The sequence below is a fragment of the Eutrigla gurnardus genome, assembly GCF_963514095.1.
Source record: "Eutrigla gurnardus genome assembly, chromosome: 21".
NCBI lineage: Eukaryota > Metazoa > Chordata > Actinopteri > Perciformes > Triglidae > Eutrigla > Eutrigla gurnardus.
In genome coordinates this window covers 6,623,600-6,642,056 of record NC_139932.1, presented here as the reverse complement: position 1 = coordinate 6,642,056, position 18,457 = coordinate 6,623,600, and the positions used below count along the sequence as shown (strand labels likewise).

Here is an 18,457-nt window from a genome sequence, read left to right as displayed (position 1 = left end):
GTGTGTTCCTCAAGGTTCCATTCTTGATGCACTATTGTTTTCAATATGCAAGCCTCCTTTCAGACATTTCACCCAGAACTGTAATCCATGTCTTGCTATTAGCTTAATCACATGCTGGTTGTTCCGTGCAAATATTATTAAGGCTAAGGCTACCCAGGCTGCACTCTAAAATGTGGATGGCTCTTTTAAAGTTTCTATGACAACAATAGTAGCTGTTCAGCAAACATACCGTAAGAACAACAGTGCTATGATCAAAGTGCTATAGGTAAGAACATAGAAGTACTATTTTGTTTTTGTTTTGTTTTTACAATGCTATCTTAAAATCCCAAGATGCAAGTTATAATTTTATATTAATGTAAAAAAAGAGGGGCCGTTCCAGTTACAAGCAAACGCACCACTTTCCTGAGAAATGCTCAGTTTACTTTGGTATGTGGAACCCAAAGCTGTTAGCAACAAGTCGTCTTTTTGAATCCTGAATCAATACCAAAACCAATGGAAACTGCAGAAATAACATGAAGGGGTTTCATTCACAGAAGTATACACACCTGAACTTGTGTCAGATGATTGTCAACCGAAAAAGATAAGAAAACCATCATCCTGACACAATTCATTCGAAATAAACGTGTGGGTGAAAACCTCCGAGTGTGTGTCGGAGGATTTTGTGTTTTCCTTGACATTCATAAACAAATCACCAGAATGCAGGAAATGAAATGTTTGGTGCTGAAGATATCCACCTGCCCATGCAGATTACTACATCATTAAAGTGCCCTTTAAATAGCAGGGAAAAAACTGCACCATTGACTTTAGAGCAGGTTTTTTTGGTCGATGGTGCAATTGCTTTCTGTTGTCAGTTTTGAATTGTGTTTGTAGTTATTTTTGTCTGTGAATGTTTGCCAGTTTTTTGAGACTCTTTGTATTTATTGTGTTTCTCTTTGTGGTCACTCTGTGTATCTTTGTGGTCATTTTGAGTTTATTTTCAGTTTCTTTTTGTCTCTTTGTGGTCATTTTGTGTCTTTGTCATGGGTTAGTGTCACTTTTGTAGTTCATCTTTGTCTTTGGCAGTTTGCCCCGTTTTTAGTTGTTTTTCATCTCTTTGTTGTTTTCTTGTGGCCATTTCAATCCTCTTCCTGGTTGGTATGTGCCTCTTTGAGTCACGTTTTGTAGGTGAAGGCCAGGGGGCCCCTGACAATTTGGGCCCCTGGGCCTCTGCCAGGTCGGCCCCTTTAGTCATAAATCCATGTCACAATGATCTCCTCGGAAACGGAGTCACACTAAATAAAAAATAGTTGTATCATGCCTGTGTTTTTGGATTTGACTAAATTATGACTCTGGGAAGGACCACACATTTAAATTGCAGCAATATGGGAGCAAATGGCCCTAAAAATGATTTAATAGAAATTCAGTTATCATATTATGATCCATTCTTTTTTTTAATAATGAATTCCTTCAAATAGCCATATTCCAGTTCTTCTCCCTCCTGAAGCACAATAATAGAGCATCAAATGATTCTGTTTGGATGGCACCGCGTCTTTTCCACCTCAAATTCTCAAAGGAATAACAATGCAGATTATTTCCATTATATAATAAATTGTCAACAGTTCTGTGTCTGAAATCAAATTTCAATTATGGCGTAAAAGTATTTGTATCATGCCTGTGTGTTTGAATTTGATTGATTATGATTCTGAGGACTATGAATTTAAGTTGCAGCAATATGGCAACAAATGGCTTTATCTTATATTAACTGCCTCCATTAGCCGTGTGTCTCAGCTTCTGCTGCAACTACTAATTAGATTCCTGAACCGGTCAGATTAGCAGGTCGATCTACAATAACTCTAACTACAGTAACTAATCATAGTTGTAGAACTCCACCTGTCCATTTCACCTCATGCTGTATTTTGGCCTCAAGTCTTTTACAGTTTTTCATTCTTTTAAACTTCTGATTCAGAACAAAGACAAAACTATGCAAGCAGGAAAAGGAAACACTGAAAAACTGTTATGAACTTAGAAAAAAAAGTCAGAAGGCAGTCTTTTTCAGTTTCTTTGGAAAGATGACAGATCAGACATTTGCCACCACATTGCAACATGCAATGAGACTGCGTTTGGTTTACCTTCCTGGATTGCCAAATTCTGGGCAAACAATGAGTAGAGGAGTTCATCCATTGCTATAAAAAGAGACATTGATGTACTGGACCATCACACAGATTTGCATCACATTGCTCACTCAAGTTCTCTTTGAAAGCCTCCTGTATACTTCGACTCAAAGAAAGGTAAGAACTAAATATGTATTCCTCATTTACTGACAGTATGATCAGGACAGTTAGACATCTGTTAAATTAATATGTATTCTGGCCTAAAACCTGTATGATAACAGTAGTAAAAATGAACAACTTTGTTCATTAAAGTCATTAAAAATGAACAACTTTGTTCATTAAAGTCATTAACTGTGGCCTCTGTGTTTGTTCTTGTTTTCCAGGATGAAGTGCATCGCGCTCTTTCTCGTGTTGTCCATGGTCTTCCTGATGGCTGAACCCGGAGAGGGGTTCCTTTTCCACATAGGAGGTACAGTTGTAGAATCTATATTATTAGAAAATATTTTGACACAAAACATCTAGAAAAGTTCATGTTGGTCAAATAATGGGTTACCCTGACATCAAATTGTTGGCCGGTTTACCATTTTCATTCAATCAATCTTCATTTAAATCTCGAGGAATCATTTTCAATGATGTCAAGAGTGCAATAAAAGAGAACACACACACAGAGGGAACATTAAAAACAGTTACATTATAGAGCTGAGTAGTTAGTAATCACAGTTTTAAATTGACTTGAGGTACAACTGTGTAATGTGTGTTGTAAAATGTTTCCAGTTTGAGCACACAAACTAAAAGCACTTTCCAAATGTAGTGTTTGAACGCAGGACTGCAAGCATTAGCCGATAACTTGAATTACCAACCAATTTAATAAGGAAGTGATACATGATGGCATGTTGCCATCAAGGGCTTCATAAATAAATAGAAAGTGTTGACACAATGAGTGGAATAACTGTCACCAGTAATACATCATAGGGCAGACTGATGAACTGAATCTAAGGGTTTAAGAGTGGAGGCAGAGGTGTGTCTATAGCAGGAGGTAACATCTGGGTCTGAAAAGTAAAGCCAAAGCAGAAGAGCATTCTCTCAAACGACCAGCAGGGGGCAACTCCTCTGGTTGCAAAAAGAAGTCAGATTATATAGAAGTCTATGAGAAAATGCATCAGGGTATCCATTTTTAGTATTATTAATGTGTATTTTTTTTTTTGTCAACTTAAAGTGATCATCCTAAAAATGTACATTGTTAATCTCAAATGAATGTACCGTTATGTGACTTTGTGCATTAGTAATAAATGTCTATTAACCTCCACCATGTGATCATACTGATTACTCTGCACTACAAACAGAAATGTTACAGGGACATTGTTACTGTTTTTCTGTGATTAAACATGAAGAGATAACAAAATCTTTTTGTTCTCTTCTCTACTTTGGTAACACACACATTGGGTAAGTACTTCTGTTTCTACCATTGTTATTGTCCTTTTCAACTAAGAAACTACTATTGTTACTATAAATACTAAACTCAATGCGACATTCATGTAATTGTGGAAGTAAATGTGATACAACTAATACTACTAGTACAAACAATACTACTCCAACTTCTTCTCTTCTCACAATATTATTTTCTGCTGCTGAATCTTCTCTCTTCGTCCACCAGGATTGAAGGGCACCATCAGCACAATGGGTTTGGTGCTGAAGATCAGCAAGAGCAGCTGGACAAGCGTTCAGTTGATTACGACCCGGAGCCGACTCCTTCTGACTAGACTGAAGGAGCCACTTCACTGAAAATTCCTGCTTCTCGCTGTTCAACATCAGAAATGTCAACTGCAGCAACCTTTTGTTGAAAATAAAAATGTGCTTACTTGGTAAATAAGGAATTTTGAAGTGGTTGGTGAGAATGGTGTCATGAATAAATAAGCATTCTAAAAAATCTAATTATTTCCATTTTCTTGAAATGAAATGTTTTAATATACAGTATTTATATATTTGTCAAAATTCTCTTTAAATCCTGAAAGCAATCACTCAAGCACCACAAATAGTGGATCTTTACTCGTAACACACTCAAGAGGCTCCAGCAAAAATACCAACATCCATCTTTGCATCATCTGTAACCATGGTAACAGCCGATCCCAGGCAGGGTGAAGGTATATGCTGGACAGGTTGCCAGCCTATCACAGGCCTGACACAGAGAGAGACAACCATTGATGCTCACATTCACAGCAACAGGCAACTTCAAGTTTTCAACTAACCAAACGTGCACGTCTTTGGACTGTGGGAGGACGCCGGAGAAAACCCACGCTGAAAATCTCCACACAAAAGTGTTATCACACAAAATGAGCAACATGAGGAACAAAATGTAACTAGCTACCCTCCTGTGCTTCAACCCTGGGACGTCACTAGGATTTAAAGGCAGGGGGGGCTTAGCCCCCAGGAGAAGCGTCTTGTTAGTACTGTATTAGAACGACAACCAGGGAAGAAGTCCAGCTAGTAACCAGTTAAAAACAAACAGACATTGTCTTCTTCCGTTCTCTTCTGTTGAACAAGAGTTACTGTCATGTTAACTTTTAGACACATTAAAGCTGCATGCTTAGAACCTGATCATGTAAATGTGTCTTAAAGTGATAGCGTATCTAATTCTACATTAGATAAGCTGCAGGTCTAAAGAATGGACTGTAGATTGGTTCAAACAGTGTGATTCTGCTCAGTACTGTTTCTGTCATAAAGTATACAGTAAAAAGTATAATAAGTAATACATGTAGAGACAGACAGGTAACCAGTCTATCACAGGGCTGACATGTAGAGACAGACAGGTAACCATGTATTTTTCACCCATATGTAAATGAAGGTGTGCCTTGAAGGCGTCACTTTTGATAATCAACATAAGGCCATTTATATGGGTAGGCCTAAATAAAAAAGGGAAATACAGATAGGGACAACAGCTGATATAAATATAAAATAATATTATATTGGGAAATATTAAATACTAAATAAATGAACATAAAAAAATTCAATATTTTATTTATTTTTTCATGTATGTGCATACATTTTATTTTCACATTAACTTGCACATTTATTTGATAACTGAGACTACAATGGGGCAGCTTGAGTCCTCTACACAGCACATGCATCGATAAACTCTCACATAAAAGCAATAAACTTGTATCTCCAGCCAAAAGTTGTGCTCGCGGTGAGTGTCCGCTGGTCAGGTCTGCGTCTATATGAAATAGACCGTCATCTTCTGGCCAATCAGCAGCCTCACTCCTCGCTTCAGACCAATCACAGGGCTGTGCGGCTGATGGAGCGAGACAGCAGCGGTTTACCTGCTCTCCCCGTGCTCAGTGCACGTTAACGGGACGGGAGGAGGAGCGCCCGGTTGTTTTCATCTCCGTGAAGTTAAAACCTATGGATGGAAAGTGACACCGGATAACCTGCCTCGCGCCAAAGTGGAGGTTAACTTCCCAAAGTGCCGCGATGGCTCGGACCGGCTCCGGTGGCCTCCTCTCCCGCCGGAACGTCAAGCTGGACTCCTTCCTGAAGCGGAACGCGGAGCGGACGGTGTACGAGCGGATCCGAGTCTGCGAACCGTGCGTGGTGATATCGGAGACCCTCAACAAGATGTACATGCACGTGGTGCTGAGCGGCGAGCGCGTGTACCTAACCGAGTACCCGCCGCGCACGCTCACCGAAGCCTTTAGCTTCAGGCGCGTGCGTGACATTGAGTTGGTGAGTTTACGGAATCACGTTTTCCTTTTTTTACTAGTGGAAACAATATTGTTATTAAATCTTGAAAATAATGAACTGTAACTGACATCTTCAAGTTACAATTGAACCACCGGCCTTCAGTCACATCTCTTCCTTCTAGTTGTCATGGAGATAACAAGTGGACCCACCATTGAGAATTCTATTGGACAAACTTACATAGTTATTTATCTCTCCACCAACTAATTGATTAATTGTCTGCAACTACTTGATTGCATGAGCACACTCCATGGGGACTTTATGTGGCCTGGTGGCAGGAGAGGTGCCAGTTCACCTCCCAGGCACTGCTGAACCCCCCAAACTGCTCCCTAGGAGCTGCTGCTCCTAATACTAAGATTATATGCAGAAGCTAAGTACAGTGTGTGACAATAAAAGTTCATTTACAGGACATTTTTCAAGCAAAAGTGGCAAACTTGGTTGCACGTAATTTTGTACTAACATGCTTTTAGTACGCTAAAACAGTGGGATTTTTTAGTTTGTCTGAAAATGTAGTATGAAATCAATAGTATATGAATTGCATTTCCGGTGATACATTACAGTATGCATCGCTGGGCACTACGCCGGCATTAATATCCCACAATCCAATACGGTAGTGAGGACATGCTTCAATGTGTAAGGATTCAAGTTTGTTACAGTGTCTCCAACCGGCAAGGAGGCATCTCAGGAAGTGACGTGGCATTTACAGTCAAGTGTGTCTGAAGGAGATATACAGTATACTAGTGTTTATTCACACAAAAGTACAGTACACTGACTTTCAACATCTGAAATCACATACATATGCTACATAGTATGTGTTACAGCTGTCTCTAATTCCAGCTTCTTAATTTAGCCAAATTACTCTGCCTTTAAAGTAGGTAATCATAAAGTCTCCCTTTAGAAATAAAGAATACATACAATATAAAAATAAATAGCAACATTGTGTGTCTGATCCAATAATACAAATTCAAACTTAAACTTAACAATGGCTCTATATGTTCCTTTATATTTACTTACTTGGACTGTACTATTTACTGTACATAATGAGCTGACCTTCCTTTCAGTAATGTAGTATTTTGACTGTTGAATACCTAAAGTGAGGCTTTGTCAGGACTACATGAGATTTTGCTCTTGTATCTAAAAAGAGAAGCCGAGTCTGTGGAGCTGAATACCTCTAATTACCACCTTGTTACGCCACGTAGGTCAGAGGTGAAAGGTTTAAATTCCTCCTCAGAGTTAATCCTGTCTGCATTAAACTGTCACATTAACGCCTGTGTTGAACTCACTGTGACCTCTGCACCTTCAGACATCGCTGTCCGGTCCAGTCAGGAAATACAGTCCCTCCACATAACAACTAAATAAATAATAAAAAATACAATTCATAAGTACGGGGAATGAATTAATATGGACATTTTTAACAGAATTTTCTCTCCCTTTCATCTCTTCAGGTCAATGACCTCCCAGATTTCCTCCACGGGAAGGACCGGGAACTCTGCCAGCACATCCGAATCACCTACGTCACCCACAAGCCTGCTGTGAGGGGCCGTGATTGGATGAGGAGAGACAGGAGGGTGGGACTTCCTCCTGCATCCTCGCCCTCTCGCAGACCCAGCCACTGCCCAACACCACGCACCTCAGAGGGTAAAAAAACAAAACTTTTTACAAACAAGTGTCATCGTCCAACAAAGTCTTAAGAATAAGATCAGTGGCACATTAACTGGTGTTTTGGCTTTGCAGACCAGCACGTTGGATTTGCTAATTCATTAATTAATTGAGACTATTAATGCCAAGGTTGCAGCTTAGATCACTTACAGGCCAAGGTTTATAAGAGCGGCTGTGACTCAGGAGGAAGAGCAGGTCTCACACTCATCACCCAGTTAGTGTTTCCAGCTCGTGTCCTTGAGAAAGATCCCAAATAGCTCCTGATATCCAGGCCAGCGCCTTGCATGGCTGTTTTGCCACCAGTGGTGTGAGAGATGGATGAAACTATGACCTGCAAGGCACCGTTGCAACCACGCTACCAATGCAATCAGAGGACTTTAGCACTTAGCTGTAAAGTTTACCTTCAATAATGGAAGCTAACGTTGTAAACAGCTTCACAACAGAAGCCCAAAATCCAAGATTGGCGACGGCCAAAGAGCTGAACTCGAGACTCTAAAACCGTAGTCCACGAACCAATGGGTGACATCACCATGACTACGCCTGCTTCTACTCTACAGTCTTTGGTTAAAATATGTGTTAATCTACTCTGGGTATTTAGTGAAAATCTGTAACAGCAGTGAAGATGGCGTATATATTTTATGTCTTGGTTTCTTTCCCTTTAAATGCAACTTTAACCCTCCTGTGTCTTTTTTCCCTGACAGGATATCCTGCACAGAGGTAAGAATCACACACACACACACACACACACACACTCTGGTTGCTCTTACTTTTTAGTACCAAACGGTCTATAAAATAGGTCCAAAAAGCTTCTTAAATGTAATTTAATTCTGCTTTGAAACAAATGGATTTTCCCCCATCGATCACTATTTTTATTCACAACTAAAGGAATGATTTGACACTTCAGACTCTGAGCTGCCCTGCTTGGTGTTGCTTTATGTGTCTAGTTTTGCATTTTCCCCTGCAAAGTGTGCTGCATAGATTCTGTCTGGGCGTCAGGGAGACAGACAAACCTTTTGAGCTATAAAACCTTTACAGCTGTGTTTGTCTGCAGGGCTACAAGTGAGGAGGAGGGTTCAACTTGATATGGTTAAATACCTGCATGTATATGTGTGTGTGTGTGTGTGTGTGTGTGTGTGTGTGTGTGTGTGTGTACACGGTATGTGTGGCGATCTCTAGAAGGCAGCGTTCTCACTAAAACGCCAAACAGTTCACAAAAAGTTCTCTGCTGGTTTTGTTTGGAAAACAACTGAATAATGCATGAAGTGAAAGCTCCTTCACTCTGCCTCGCTCTGTAGAGATCCTCTCCACAGTCTCAGGTAGCTCATGACTTCATAAAGAGAGAGCTTAGTTTACCTGCTCTCATTATTCTTCTTCAATGGGGAATTTGAAGAGGTACCACGATTGACCTTCTGACCGAGATCCAAATGTATATTGTTTATTTGCTCCAGAAATTTACTTAAAGGCTCTGAACAACACAGAATAAATGTAGGGCTGCAACCAGCGATTATTTTCATTGTTTGTTTGCAGATTATTGTTTTTTTAATATTCTTTAATATTTAATGTTCATCTCCCTTTTCACCAGGAGCCCCAGTGAAAGGGGGATAGAGGAGGTTCCCATATTAGCACCCACACGTTCTGCCTCCTGTCCAAACCCGGAGACTCTGGGTCTCCTCAGGGTCCCCCACCCTCCCTCCACAGCACCCTCCCTCTACTCCCCCACCGGCTCCCCCACCTCTCCTCTGTCACCCTCCAGTCCCAGACGGAGCGGCCCGGACACTGGCCAGGTACAGACGCCGTTACGCTTCCTGGTTTGAAATATTTGGGGATACAATATGTGGAAAGATGAAAAGCCGTTGTGTGTTGATGATGTGATGCTCCAGGTCCCGAGGATGATCGGTGCAGTTCAGTCTCGCCTGCTGAGGAGAGGCTTTGTGAGCCGCGGAGAGGAGAGGACGGCTGAGCTGCATCTTTATGCCGTATCACACATGTCCAGACTTTACCTCCATCTGCAGAGCTCCTGGAACAGCTTCATTATTGTGAGTGATGACGGAGACACAGTGTGTCTTTCTGTTCTACTACAGAATGTAGTGTTAGTCTTCTTAGTAGCTCTGCATTTAATATCCATAGCATGAAAGCATTGATATTTCCAAACATCCCATAAAAAAGGCCAAAACCAACAATGTATTCGTCCGTCTCTCAACCTTTTTCTCAGCTCCCAGTAGACTCCAGTCTTTAAAAACAACTCACTAATATATCATGTCATTTAAAAAAAGAGGCTTACAGTAGTAGTTTCCTAAAATAGTCGGTCACGAAGTTTGCAAACCAACTGGAGGAGAAAAGGAAAAGCAAGAAAAATAAATGAATCCAAATGTATGTATTCTTCCTTTCAACAGATACACTCTTTTTATTTTTTTCATTTGCCGCTGTGCAATGATTCATTATGAACACCTGTCAGTCTTTTAGTGCATTGCTCAATTATATAGGGTTGATTTAGCAACCAAGAAACTGTTATCATTAAGAATAATACCCTTACAGTAACACATATTGAAATGATTCCATAGAGTATTCCTTGTTGTGTTCATACAGTGAACAGTCAACAAGGTTTCATCTTGATTTGAGTGTAAACTGCCTTTACATCGACTTCAGTGTGTGTGTGTGTGTGTGTGTGTGTGTGTGTGTGTGTTTAGGGGTCCACTCTGTTGTTAGACCCGCTCTACAGAGGGAAGTTCAGTGCCTCCTCTGACTCCTCTCCTGGAAAGCTTCCTGCCATCAGGTACAACACTCTTTGTAACAGAGGCAGCATCATTGTGTATGACCTGCAGTGTTGGGCAAGTTACTCTAAAAAAGTAACTAGTTAAAGTACTAGTTACTTCTCCCAGAAAGTAACTAAAGTAGTTACTGAGTTACAAATTCTAAAAGTAACTAGTTACTTTGGAAAGTAACTATTGCGTTACTTTCAAACAATTTTTAAATACTGATGTGTCAAATAATTTGGAGCCCATCTCAGCGTTATAATAATGAGATGAGTAATCAATTAGATTACTCGTTACTGAAAAAAGTAACGCCGCTACTTATAACGCTGCTACTTAAAACGCCGTTATTTCCATCACTGATGGTGTGTGTGTGTGTGTGTGTGTGTGTGTGTGTGTGTGTGTGAGCAGCTCGGAGCGGACAGCTCACCTGTTTGGTCAGCTGAGCTCTGAGCTCCTGCAGGAGGGTCTGAGTGTGGAGAGTCTCTACCTGCTGCTGCAGGAGCTGAGAACGGCTGCACACCGCAACGTCACCCTGCGGCAACTCTTCTGGAGGGTGAGATGTCCCAACACACGATGTCTCGTCCCCAACAGTGACCATCACAACGACACGCTCACCACTTTTTACATTTCTATCAAGTAATGAGTAAATACTGTCACATAAACGTAGTGGAGTCAACGATACAATAACAGCCTCCCAGAGTAGAAGCAAAGTAGCAGAACTTGAACATAAAGTACAAGTATATTGGCACCTTACTTCAGTGCAAGTACCTTAGTGCAGTACTTCAAGTAAATGTACTTTTGTTAATAAAAAAGTGTATATTTTGCTGTGTTTCAGTCCAGTGAGCTCTGCGTCTTCATGGTTCAGACTCTGGAGGAATCTCTGCACAGCTGCCAGAGTCTCAGTGGAGTCTACACAGCAGATCAACTACTGTAAGCTCAGGGTGTGTGTGAGTGTGAGTGTGAGTGTGAGTGTGTGTGTGTGTGTGTGTGTGTGTGTGTGTGTGTGTGTGTGTGTGTGTGTGTGTGTGTGTGTGTGTGTGTGTGTGTGTGTTACACAGAAACCTGTAAAAGGTAATTTAGATTTCACCAGTTATGTACTGTTAATGGACCTCATGCCATAAAGGCTCTGATTTAACGCCAGCTCGATGCTTCTGTTCAGACTGAGCACTCTGATCGTCCAGACGCTCGCCGTCATGTTCAGAGAGACGGATGTCGAACCAGCCAGACTCAACCTGCTCTCTGCCAAAAAGTAAACATCTCACCATCCTCTTGACTTGACCTTTATGGAATAATAATCCTGTCTCTGTTATTAACACCCTTCCCCCCCTCCCTCCCTGCAGAGGTGCCCTGGCCTCCAGAATGCTGCTTGCCTTGATTTGTGCTGCAGAGCTTCAAACACAGAACCAAAGATCCCAGGTTGGCTGTGAGGTGAGCTGCTCACATTAATGTCATTATGTATTTAATCCGTTTTAAATGTCACAGCTGTCCTTCTCTGTCAGCCTCAGGACTTCCTAGCTGAGTATCTGGACGCTGCCTGCTCCCTGCTCTTTGAACTGCTGCTTTTAGGCCACGAGGTGAGTGACAACTATACCATGGAATACTATTTTAATTACTCTCACTGCCAAAGGGGGAGACAAAGGTTTGGATACAAAACAATCTTTGCTTGTCTATAATAAACAAATCAAAATATATCATACATATAGGTGTAAAATGTCTTGTTTGCAAGTGTGGGGAAGTCCAATCATTTGCACTCAGCCTGTGAATTTACACTTTATTGACTTTATTTAGGCCAGCAGATGTTCTTCAGCGGACAACTCCCTGTCTGTCGGTTGGATGCTCGGAGTCCTGCAGCCACATCCTCACCTGGTAACGTTCCTCACTGGCACTTTAGTAGAGATGGGAAACATATTCTCACATGAACTCTCCAAATAAGGAAGCTTGGTCAGATACGTGAAGCTTCAAACTTGACTTAAGAGTCAAAGTGTAGAGGGAGTTACTCTCCTCCTGAACTGCCTGAAATGCCTCCATTCAAATGTTGCCTTTTCTTCTATAAAGTGTTGAGTCACCAAGTAACACTTTTGAATAATATTGATCTATAAAGTGTGGTGTGGAGTCAAAACTGAAATGAAGCTGGTCTCCTTGTGTCTCTGCAGTTGTCCTTCATTGGTCACCAGGTCCAGCAGGTGGTGCTGGTTTTGTCAGACCTGCAGGAGTCCTTTCTGAGTCCGGTTCAGTCTGTTCTGCTCTTCCAGCGCTGTCGCCTCCTGCTGGCCTGCCTGCAGTACAACAACCAGTTGGCCCAGCACCTCAGCTCCCACTTCAGAGTGGAGTTCAGGTTTGTGCTGCTCTGAAAACAGTCTTATTTTTAAGATGATTTGATTATTTTACACGTTAAGAAGATGTGTGTCTTATCTGTGACACAATAAACAAGTGATCAAGTGGTTCCAGTATGTTTTTGTGGCTTTAAGAGTTTTAAGCATATTTTATAATATATTGTGGATAATATTGTGTAATTATTTTGGCCAGGATAATAGTGATGTGAAATGTTCACACTACCGGGTCCATTCGTTTTGCAAATAGTGTTTTTTTAAATGTGTAGAGTAAGTAGAAGTGCAGTAACTAGTAGGATGTTTTCCTCTGAGATGTAGTGGGCTTCCTTGGGTTTTATCTAAGGATCTGTGTTTTTCCCCTCCAGGTACTTCGTGAAGCTGTCGCGTGCCGAGGAGAAGCTGCCGCCTCACTACCCGATCAGCCAACCGACTGTACGACTGGTGGAGCATATCCTGGCTGTTTATCTGCACAGATGATCGCACACCAACACATGTGCTCTCACGCCTACAAACAGGGCTGTGACAGTGTGTGCCTTTACCAACGTCTGAGTGAGTTGATGCTCAGTTAATCTGCCACTAACACAGGTGGAGCAAATGATCCCAGCAGGAGCGATAGCAGCTTTCTAACATGTGTAGCATCGTGTTCACCATGTTCACCATCGTAGCTTAGCACGTTAGCAACCAACCATCTGCTAACAGACACTAAAACCAAACATTTCTGCTGTATGAACATTCTTCCCTGTATTCCTGGATTCTGCCTTTGTGAATATTTTGAACATGTAGATTTGTAAATGTGCTGAGTCCTCAGGTGAGGTGCGCTGTAAATAAAGGTTATTTGAAGGTGAAGTTTTTTTGCCTGGCTCATGTTTTGTGGCAACACACAGTGGCCAATCAAATGCATGTATTCATGGTAGATTATGTCTGTCTATCACCCGATAGACAAAAGAAGATAAACAACAGTTAGACTGAAGAAGCGAGTGGTAATAATACCCAGTCAGTCTGAGGTTTAGGCTACTGTCGGCAGGTGGTGCATTAAAGATCTTCAAATGTTACCAGAAATAAAAAAAGACAGAAACGTTTGTAAAGATGAATTTAATCAGTGTGGTATGCTCACTAAATCCCAAAGAGGCACTTGGATTCATAAACCTCCTTTCTAGGGTTGTAACCATCAAAGTGCCAACACACACACACACACTCATTAAACGGTGATGGAAGACGCTGCATACAAGCTGCCACCTGCCCATCAAGATCTAATCTAATGCTCATTCACACACTCACAAACCTTTCAGCAGGAATTTGGGGTTCAATTTCTTGTCTATTTTTCTTCACCAACTTTCAAGTCATGGAGTTAAATGTCCCAGAAAAAAATTTAACCATTCTCCTATTATCTATCAGCTCCCCCGAAAAGGGAAATCATTTATTTTTGAAAGAGCAAAGTTAGTGACACAACACTACGTTTCCCAGCAGTGACTGATGGGCGATCTGTGCTGCTGTGTGGTCAGTTTTCACATCTTGGCTGTGGGAGTGTGGCTGGAGTACAAATGCTGCTGCAGAAAGGCCAAGATCTTCGTCCAGGAGTCTTCCTGAGCGTCCGAATGGGGTTTGGTTTGTCCTCCCCACAGTAGCATCACTGAAACACAGTGTTGTGTTTGAGACAAGATGAGAGTGCATCGACATACACTATCCTTTAAGGGACAGTTGACCCCAAAATCTATAATACATATTTCCCCTCTTACTTCTAGTGCTTTTCATCAATCTAGATTGTTTTGGTGTGAGTTGCCTAGATTTGGAGATTTCAAAGTCCCGACCCTTCCTGTGGACCACCATGGGACCTTATTTTGGGACTGATTAACATATTTGGTCCTTGTCTTCAATAATCCTGAACCAACAAAACAAAAACAAAGCCTGAGCAAGACTCACCTTTGTCTCTGCTGTCGCCCTTTAAAAAATTAGAAGCTCTGAAGTGAGGTGAGAAGGGCGGCTCAATCAGATGTCCTGCATCCGGGTAATCAAGTCTGGTCAGCAAGTGCTCCTTCCCTGTTAACCTCATCATCTGGGCCATCTGAGGGTCAAAGGTCACATCAAAACTGCACAAATTGTCTCTGGTGCTACAGATGATGCAATTTTTATTTGTTGCTTTGTTACTAATTACTTAGTTATTAGATTTGTGTGTGTGTGTGTGTGTGTGTGTACTCACATCCTCACCATACTCCACCGTGGGCCAGTTCTGATCATCATGGCCGTTGACCAACAACACTGGACAGTTTATTCTCCCCACCTCAAAGCGAATTCACCACAAAGAACAAGTTGAACGTGTGCTTCATGGATTAAAAGATAACCTCGTGACCTTCTCTAGCTCTGTGCTACTCATTTTTTGTGTGATTTCATCGGCATACACTGCTCAACAGGTGAACGCTATGACCGGGGATGTGATCTAAAAGGGTTAAAAAGGCTTTTTCATTCCAGGTCGACTTTAAAAATGTGTTTATGCGTCAACTTTGAACCTGAGTTGTGGTTCTTTAATGAAAGGCTGATATCTGTTTAAGAAAACTATAAAGTCTCAATCCTGTGTGTCATTAGTGCAACGCGTACTTACATCCACTTTCTGTGAGGGATCACTGGGAACCGGTAGAGCCACACCTCGCCATATCTCATGGTTGTTCTCGTCCACATGTGCGTTCTGTAATTTCCTGCCGTCACAAGTAAACGACCATGACACCAGTCCAGCACAGAAACACTGTTTACTGTATGAATGCTGCTGACAGAATACCTACGAGACCAACGCCCGATTGAGTTCTGCGAGGGTCAACCCACGTGGATAATAGTGGTTACCGCTGACACAAACGCAACACCGAGGCTGGAACAGAACAGCGGCGCACCATAAGACACTGGTTGTCCTCTGTGTGCTATCAGGGCCCAACGTACTGCAAACTCAGCCCTCTGTGGCTCTTGTGCATTAAGCCACGTATTCTAGGTCAAAGCATCTCCAAGATATTTTGCATTTGGTCCTTGCCTTGATGACGCTGCTCTCCGCTGCCAACAAGATGGTGATAATCGCTCCGAGGGAAAGGCCAAACATTCCAACGTTGTCGGGGATCACTTGAGGATGGTCCCTGACGATGTCATACGCCGTCTGTGCAGAAGGGGAGTTATGAAACACACAAGGTCGACCGGCTCCTTGAACATGAATAACTCAGTATGATAATGACAAACCTCAAAGTATTTGGCCTCCAAGCCTGCTGTCCCCAGCTCACCTGCTTTGAAATATTCCAATGCCAAAGAAACATAACCGTGAGCTGCCAGCAGGGCTGAACGATACTCCACCAGCCCTCCACTGCCTCCCCATAGATCCAGCAGAGCTGGGAACGGTCCTGGACCTGAGGCAAGGATGAACTGATTTGAATCATCTTTAATCATCTAACAGAAAATATAGGTCACAGCATACACAAAACTCTTTAAAGACAAATAAAAAGGAAGGTAAGAGGAGGAAATGTGTTTTTGAGGTGATGCGTGTGGACCTGGAGGTATAAACAGGGTCCCTCGCACTCCTTTCTCCCTGATTTCGATCCTCTGGGCCCCCGGAGCCATGTACCATCTCTCAATGAGCGAGGAGGCCAGAGGAGCCCGCTCCCTGAAGCCCTCCGACACGTGTCCACTGTAGACTGAGATCTTGACCAGCAGGGGGCAGCAGACGTTCAGCTTCCTCAGCCTGGCAGGTAAAGAGATTCAAGGTGTGTTATGCTGAGGTGAGGGGGCGGAGCTACAGAGCTCTGCCAAGCTCTCTTCTTTCTGACCATTACTATTTTCATAATAATCAACTTATTGTGAGGATTTGTTGCTTTTCTTTGTTTAATGCAATATTAATATTATCATTTTGAAGTTTCGGACTGTGGATCAGAAAAAAAGATGAAAAAAATGATCTGGTCTATTTCCATATTTTCTAATATTTCTGAGGTTGTTAACTTAATTAATGGTGGCATTATGTTATCTGTGAGATCTGAGATCAAGTAGTAAATATGACACTAATTTGTGTTATTGATTTCTCTGCAGCTTCACACCACTGAACGTTTACTACCTGAGACCTTTGCGGCTGCCTGGGACAGGACGCATGCTCCACAGCAGACCCATGGCTTCTTTTCCCGTGTACGTTCCCCCAAAACTCAAATCCTCTGCAACTGCAAAAGCAATCAAGTGTCAACAAAACAAAATATACAAAATAGCCAATCAGGTGAAAAGAAGTGAAACCCACGAGACACGGTTCCTTGGTTGTCACTGATGTAGTGTCCGTAGGCCTCCCAGAGGTCCTTGTCCTCAGAGGGGTGGAGGGAGTGGAGCGTCACCGGACATCCTGGAGGCAGATTCTCCACCAACACCTTGAACTCCTCATCCACCAGAGCTCGAGAGGGGGCAACGAAGAGAAGCGGAGGGGCGGCGTGGGACATGGTGGAGGGTCGCCTGTGGACGAATGCAGACGTGCATGAGAGGAGTTATAGTTATAGAAGGGAGATCCTCCCAAAAAAAGAAGGGGGTTAGTAATTGATAAACCATGTTCTGTATTACTGAGAAGCATAAAAAGAGTTTGATTGAAGGCTGTGAGCGTGTGTGAATGTCACGGATGTTCTCAAGGTTTAGAGCAAGATGACAGGATGACTTTGTTATGACAACTTTGTCATTGATTGTGGGAGGCAGCAGGCATGCATCACAAAAGTTAACGATTAAATGATTCTTGATCAATATTCGAAAACCCTCCACGTAACCCATACTAAGTATATTTTGAAGTACTTTGTGAACAGAATCAGAATACTTTTTAGACCCTTCAGGAAATTGTACAGCTGCAAATGCTAAGTGTTAAGAAGAAAGAGTTGTGTTCATAATAAATAATGAGCCAATACACATCGTAAACATAATGTGACAAGTCATACACATGTAAAGTCAAATAAGTATAAAAAAATATAAATAATGACACCAAATATAAGTTGTGCATATACAATGGATGCATTTGTGTATTTGCTGTTGAAGTAGAAGTATCAGTCTGTAGTATTGTGGTAGTAGTATGATAAGAAGATGCAGTTTCAGTAAGGTTTGACAGTTGTACTGTACCGTAAGTTAACAGCTAGTATCTGCTTCCACTCTGATAGCTTTATCATAGTGTTGTTAGGTTTATTTCCATGTCACTGTTCTCCCCCACATTAACACTACTAACTACTTTTCAGACAAAGACTTACAAAACATCTCATCACCTAATAAAGATTGAACTATGCATTATCACAGAATGATTAATAACCACAAAGTGTTAGAATTAGTTTCACATTGACCAATGACAACATTAAAGTGTAAAAGTGACGGAGTTATTAGTGTAGTAGCAACCTGAGGCAGGTCAGATACTCGTCCTGCAGTATGTATGTGAAGCTCAAACACCATGGGTTGCAGTCCAATAGTCCAAAAATAAGGTCCTAACTCCTATTCCTAACTCCTATTCCTTGACCTCTGGAGGAAACGTCAAAGGGTCAAGGAAAGGCGATAGGAGAACTCAAAGGGATTCAGGAAAAGACGACCGCGGTGCTCAGAGAATCCGACCGGACTTTCACTAAGCTACGTCATTATAACGCGCCGCTGATGATTGACAGCTGATGATCGGCGCCGGCGATTGACGTGCGTCTGCGCTGGAGAAACTACAATAATGGACTACAAAAAAGGCGTCGTCCACTTCTCCACATGTTGGTTTTATAAACAGCTGGTTCACTGACCGGCTTCAGGTCCAGCAGCTCCTCCTTCCTGTTTGACCGTTTGCTGTATTTACATTTCATTTGTGGTTTTAGTTTCGTTTAGGTCAAACATTTGTAACATGATTGAAATAAATAAAAATACCATTAAATTATTATCGCTGTCC

The 18,457-nt window shown here is 41.9% G+C and overlaps 2 protein-coding genes and 1 long non-coding RNA gene across 5 annotated transcripts; 2 read left to right on the top strand and 1 right to left on the bottom strand.

Annotated features, from left to right (window-relative positions):
• The first annotated feature begins 2,128 nt into the window (after positions 1 to 2,128).
• LOC311032117 lies at positions 2,129 to 4,022 on the top strand. The gene is made up of 3 exons (XR_014599159.1): positions 2,129 to 2,267; positions 2,474 to 2,559; positions 3,753 to 4,022. It is a non-coding gene; the product is annotated as an uncharacterized lncRNA (long non-coding RNA).
• Positions 4,023 to 5,412: 1,390 nt separating this feature from the next.
• LOC311031810 (uncharacterized protein C12orf56-like) lies at positions 5,413 to 13,598 on the top strand. 2 transcript variants are annotated; one of them, XM_084038316.1, is made up of 14 exons: positions 5,413 to 5,810; positions 7,271 to 7,463; positions 8,186 to 8,201; positions 9,067 to 9,268; positions 9,365 to 9,520; positions 10,172 to 10,257; positions 10,646 to 10,790; positions 11,073 to 11,167; positions 11,397 to 11,486; positions 11,578 to 11,665; positions 11,737 to 11,811; positions 12,026 to 12,103; positions 12,391 to 12,572; positions 12,933 to 13,598. In XM_084038316.1, the coding sequence occupies exons 1-14, from the start codon at positions 5,559 to 5,561 to the stop codon at positions 13,042 to 13,044; spliced, it is 1,770 nt and encodes a 589-aa protein (XP_083894442.1). In that variant the 5' UTR covers positions 5,413 to 5,558; the 3' UTR covers positions 13,045 to 13,598. The 2 variants fall into 2 exon arrangements, with proteins under 2 accessions (XP_083894442.1, XP_083894443.1); XM_084038317.1 differs by lacking the exons at positions 9,067 to 9,268; positions 9,365 to 9,520; positions 10,172 to 10,257 and having other exon boundaries at positions 5,415 to 5,810; positions 12,933 to 13,596.
• Positions 13,599 to 13,738: 140 nt separating this feature from the next.
• LOC311031811 (peroxisomal succinyl-coenzyme A thioesterase-like) lies at positions 13,739 to 18,133 on the bottom strand. Of its 2 annotated transcripts, none has more exons than XM_084038318.1 (11): positions 17,668 to 17,762; positions 16,817 to 17,022; positions 16,643 to 16,742; positions 16,086 to 16,276; positions 15,781 to 15,944; positions 15,581 to 15,700; positions 15,342 to 15,424; positions 15,164 to 15,257; positions 14,765 to 14,845; positions 14,488 to 14,629; positions 13,739 to 14,197 (listed from the first exon to the last, which is right to left on the bottom strand). In XM_084038318.1, the coding sequence occupies exons 1-11, from the start codon at positions 17,712 to 17,714 to the stop codon at positions 14,073 to 14,075; spliced, it is 1,353 nt and encodes a 450-aa protein (XP_083894444.1). In that variant the 5' UTR covers positions 17,715 to 17,762; the 3' UTR covers positions 13,739 to 14,072. The 2 variants fall into 2 exon arrangements, with proteins under 2 accessions (XP_083894444.1, XP_083894445.1); XM_084038319.1 differs by lacking the exon at positions 17,668 to 17,762 and adding an exon at positions 17,935 to 18,133 and having other exon boundaries at positions 13,741 to 14,197.
• Positions 18,134 to 18,457: the final 324 nt, after the last annotated feature.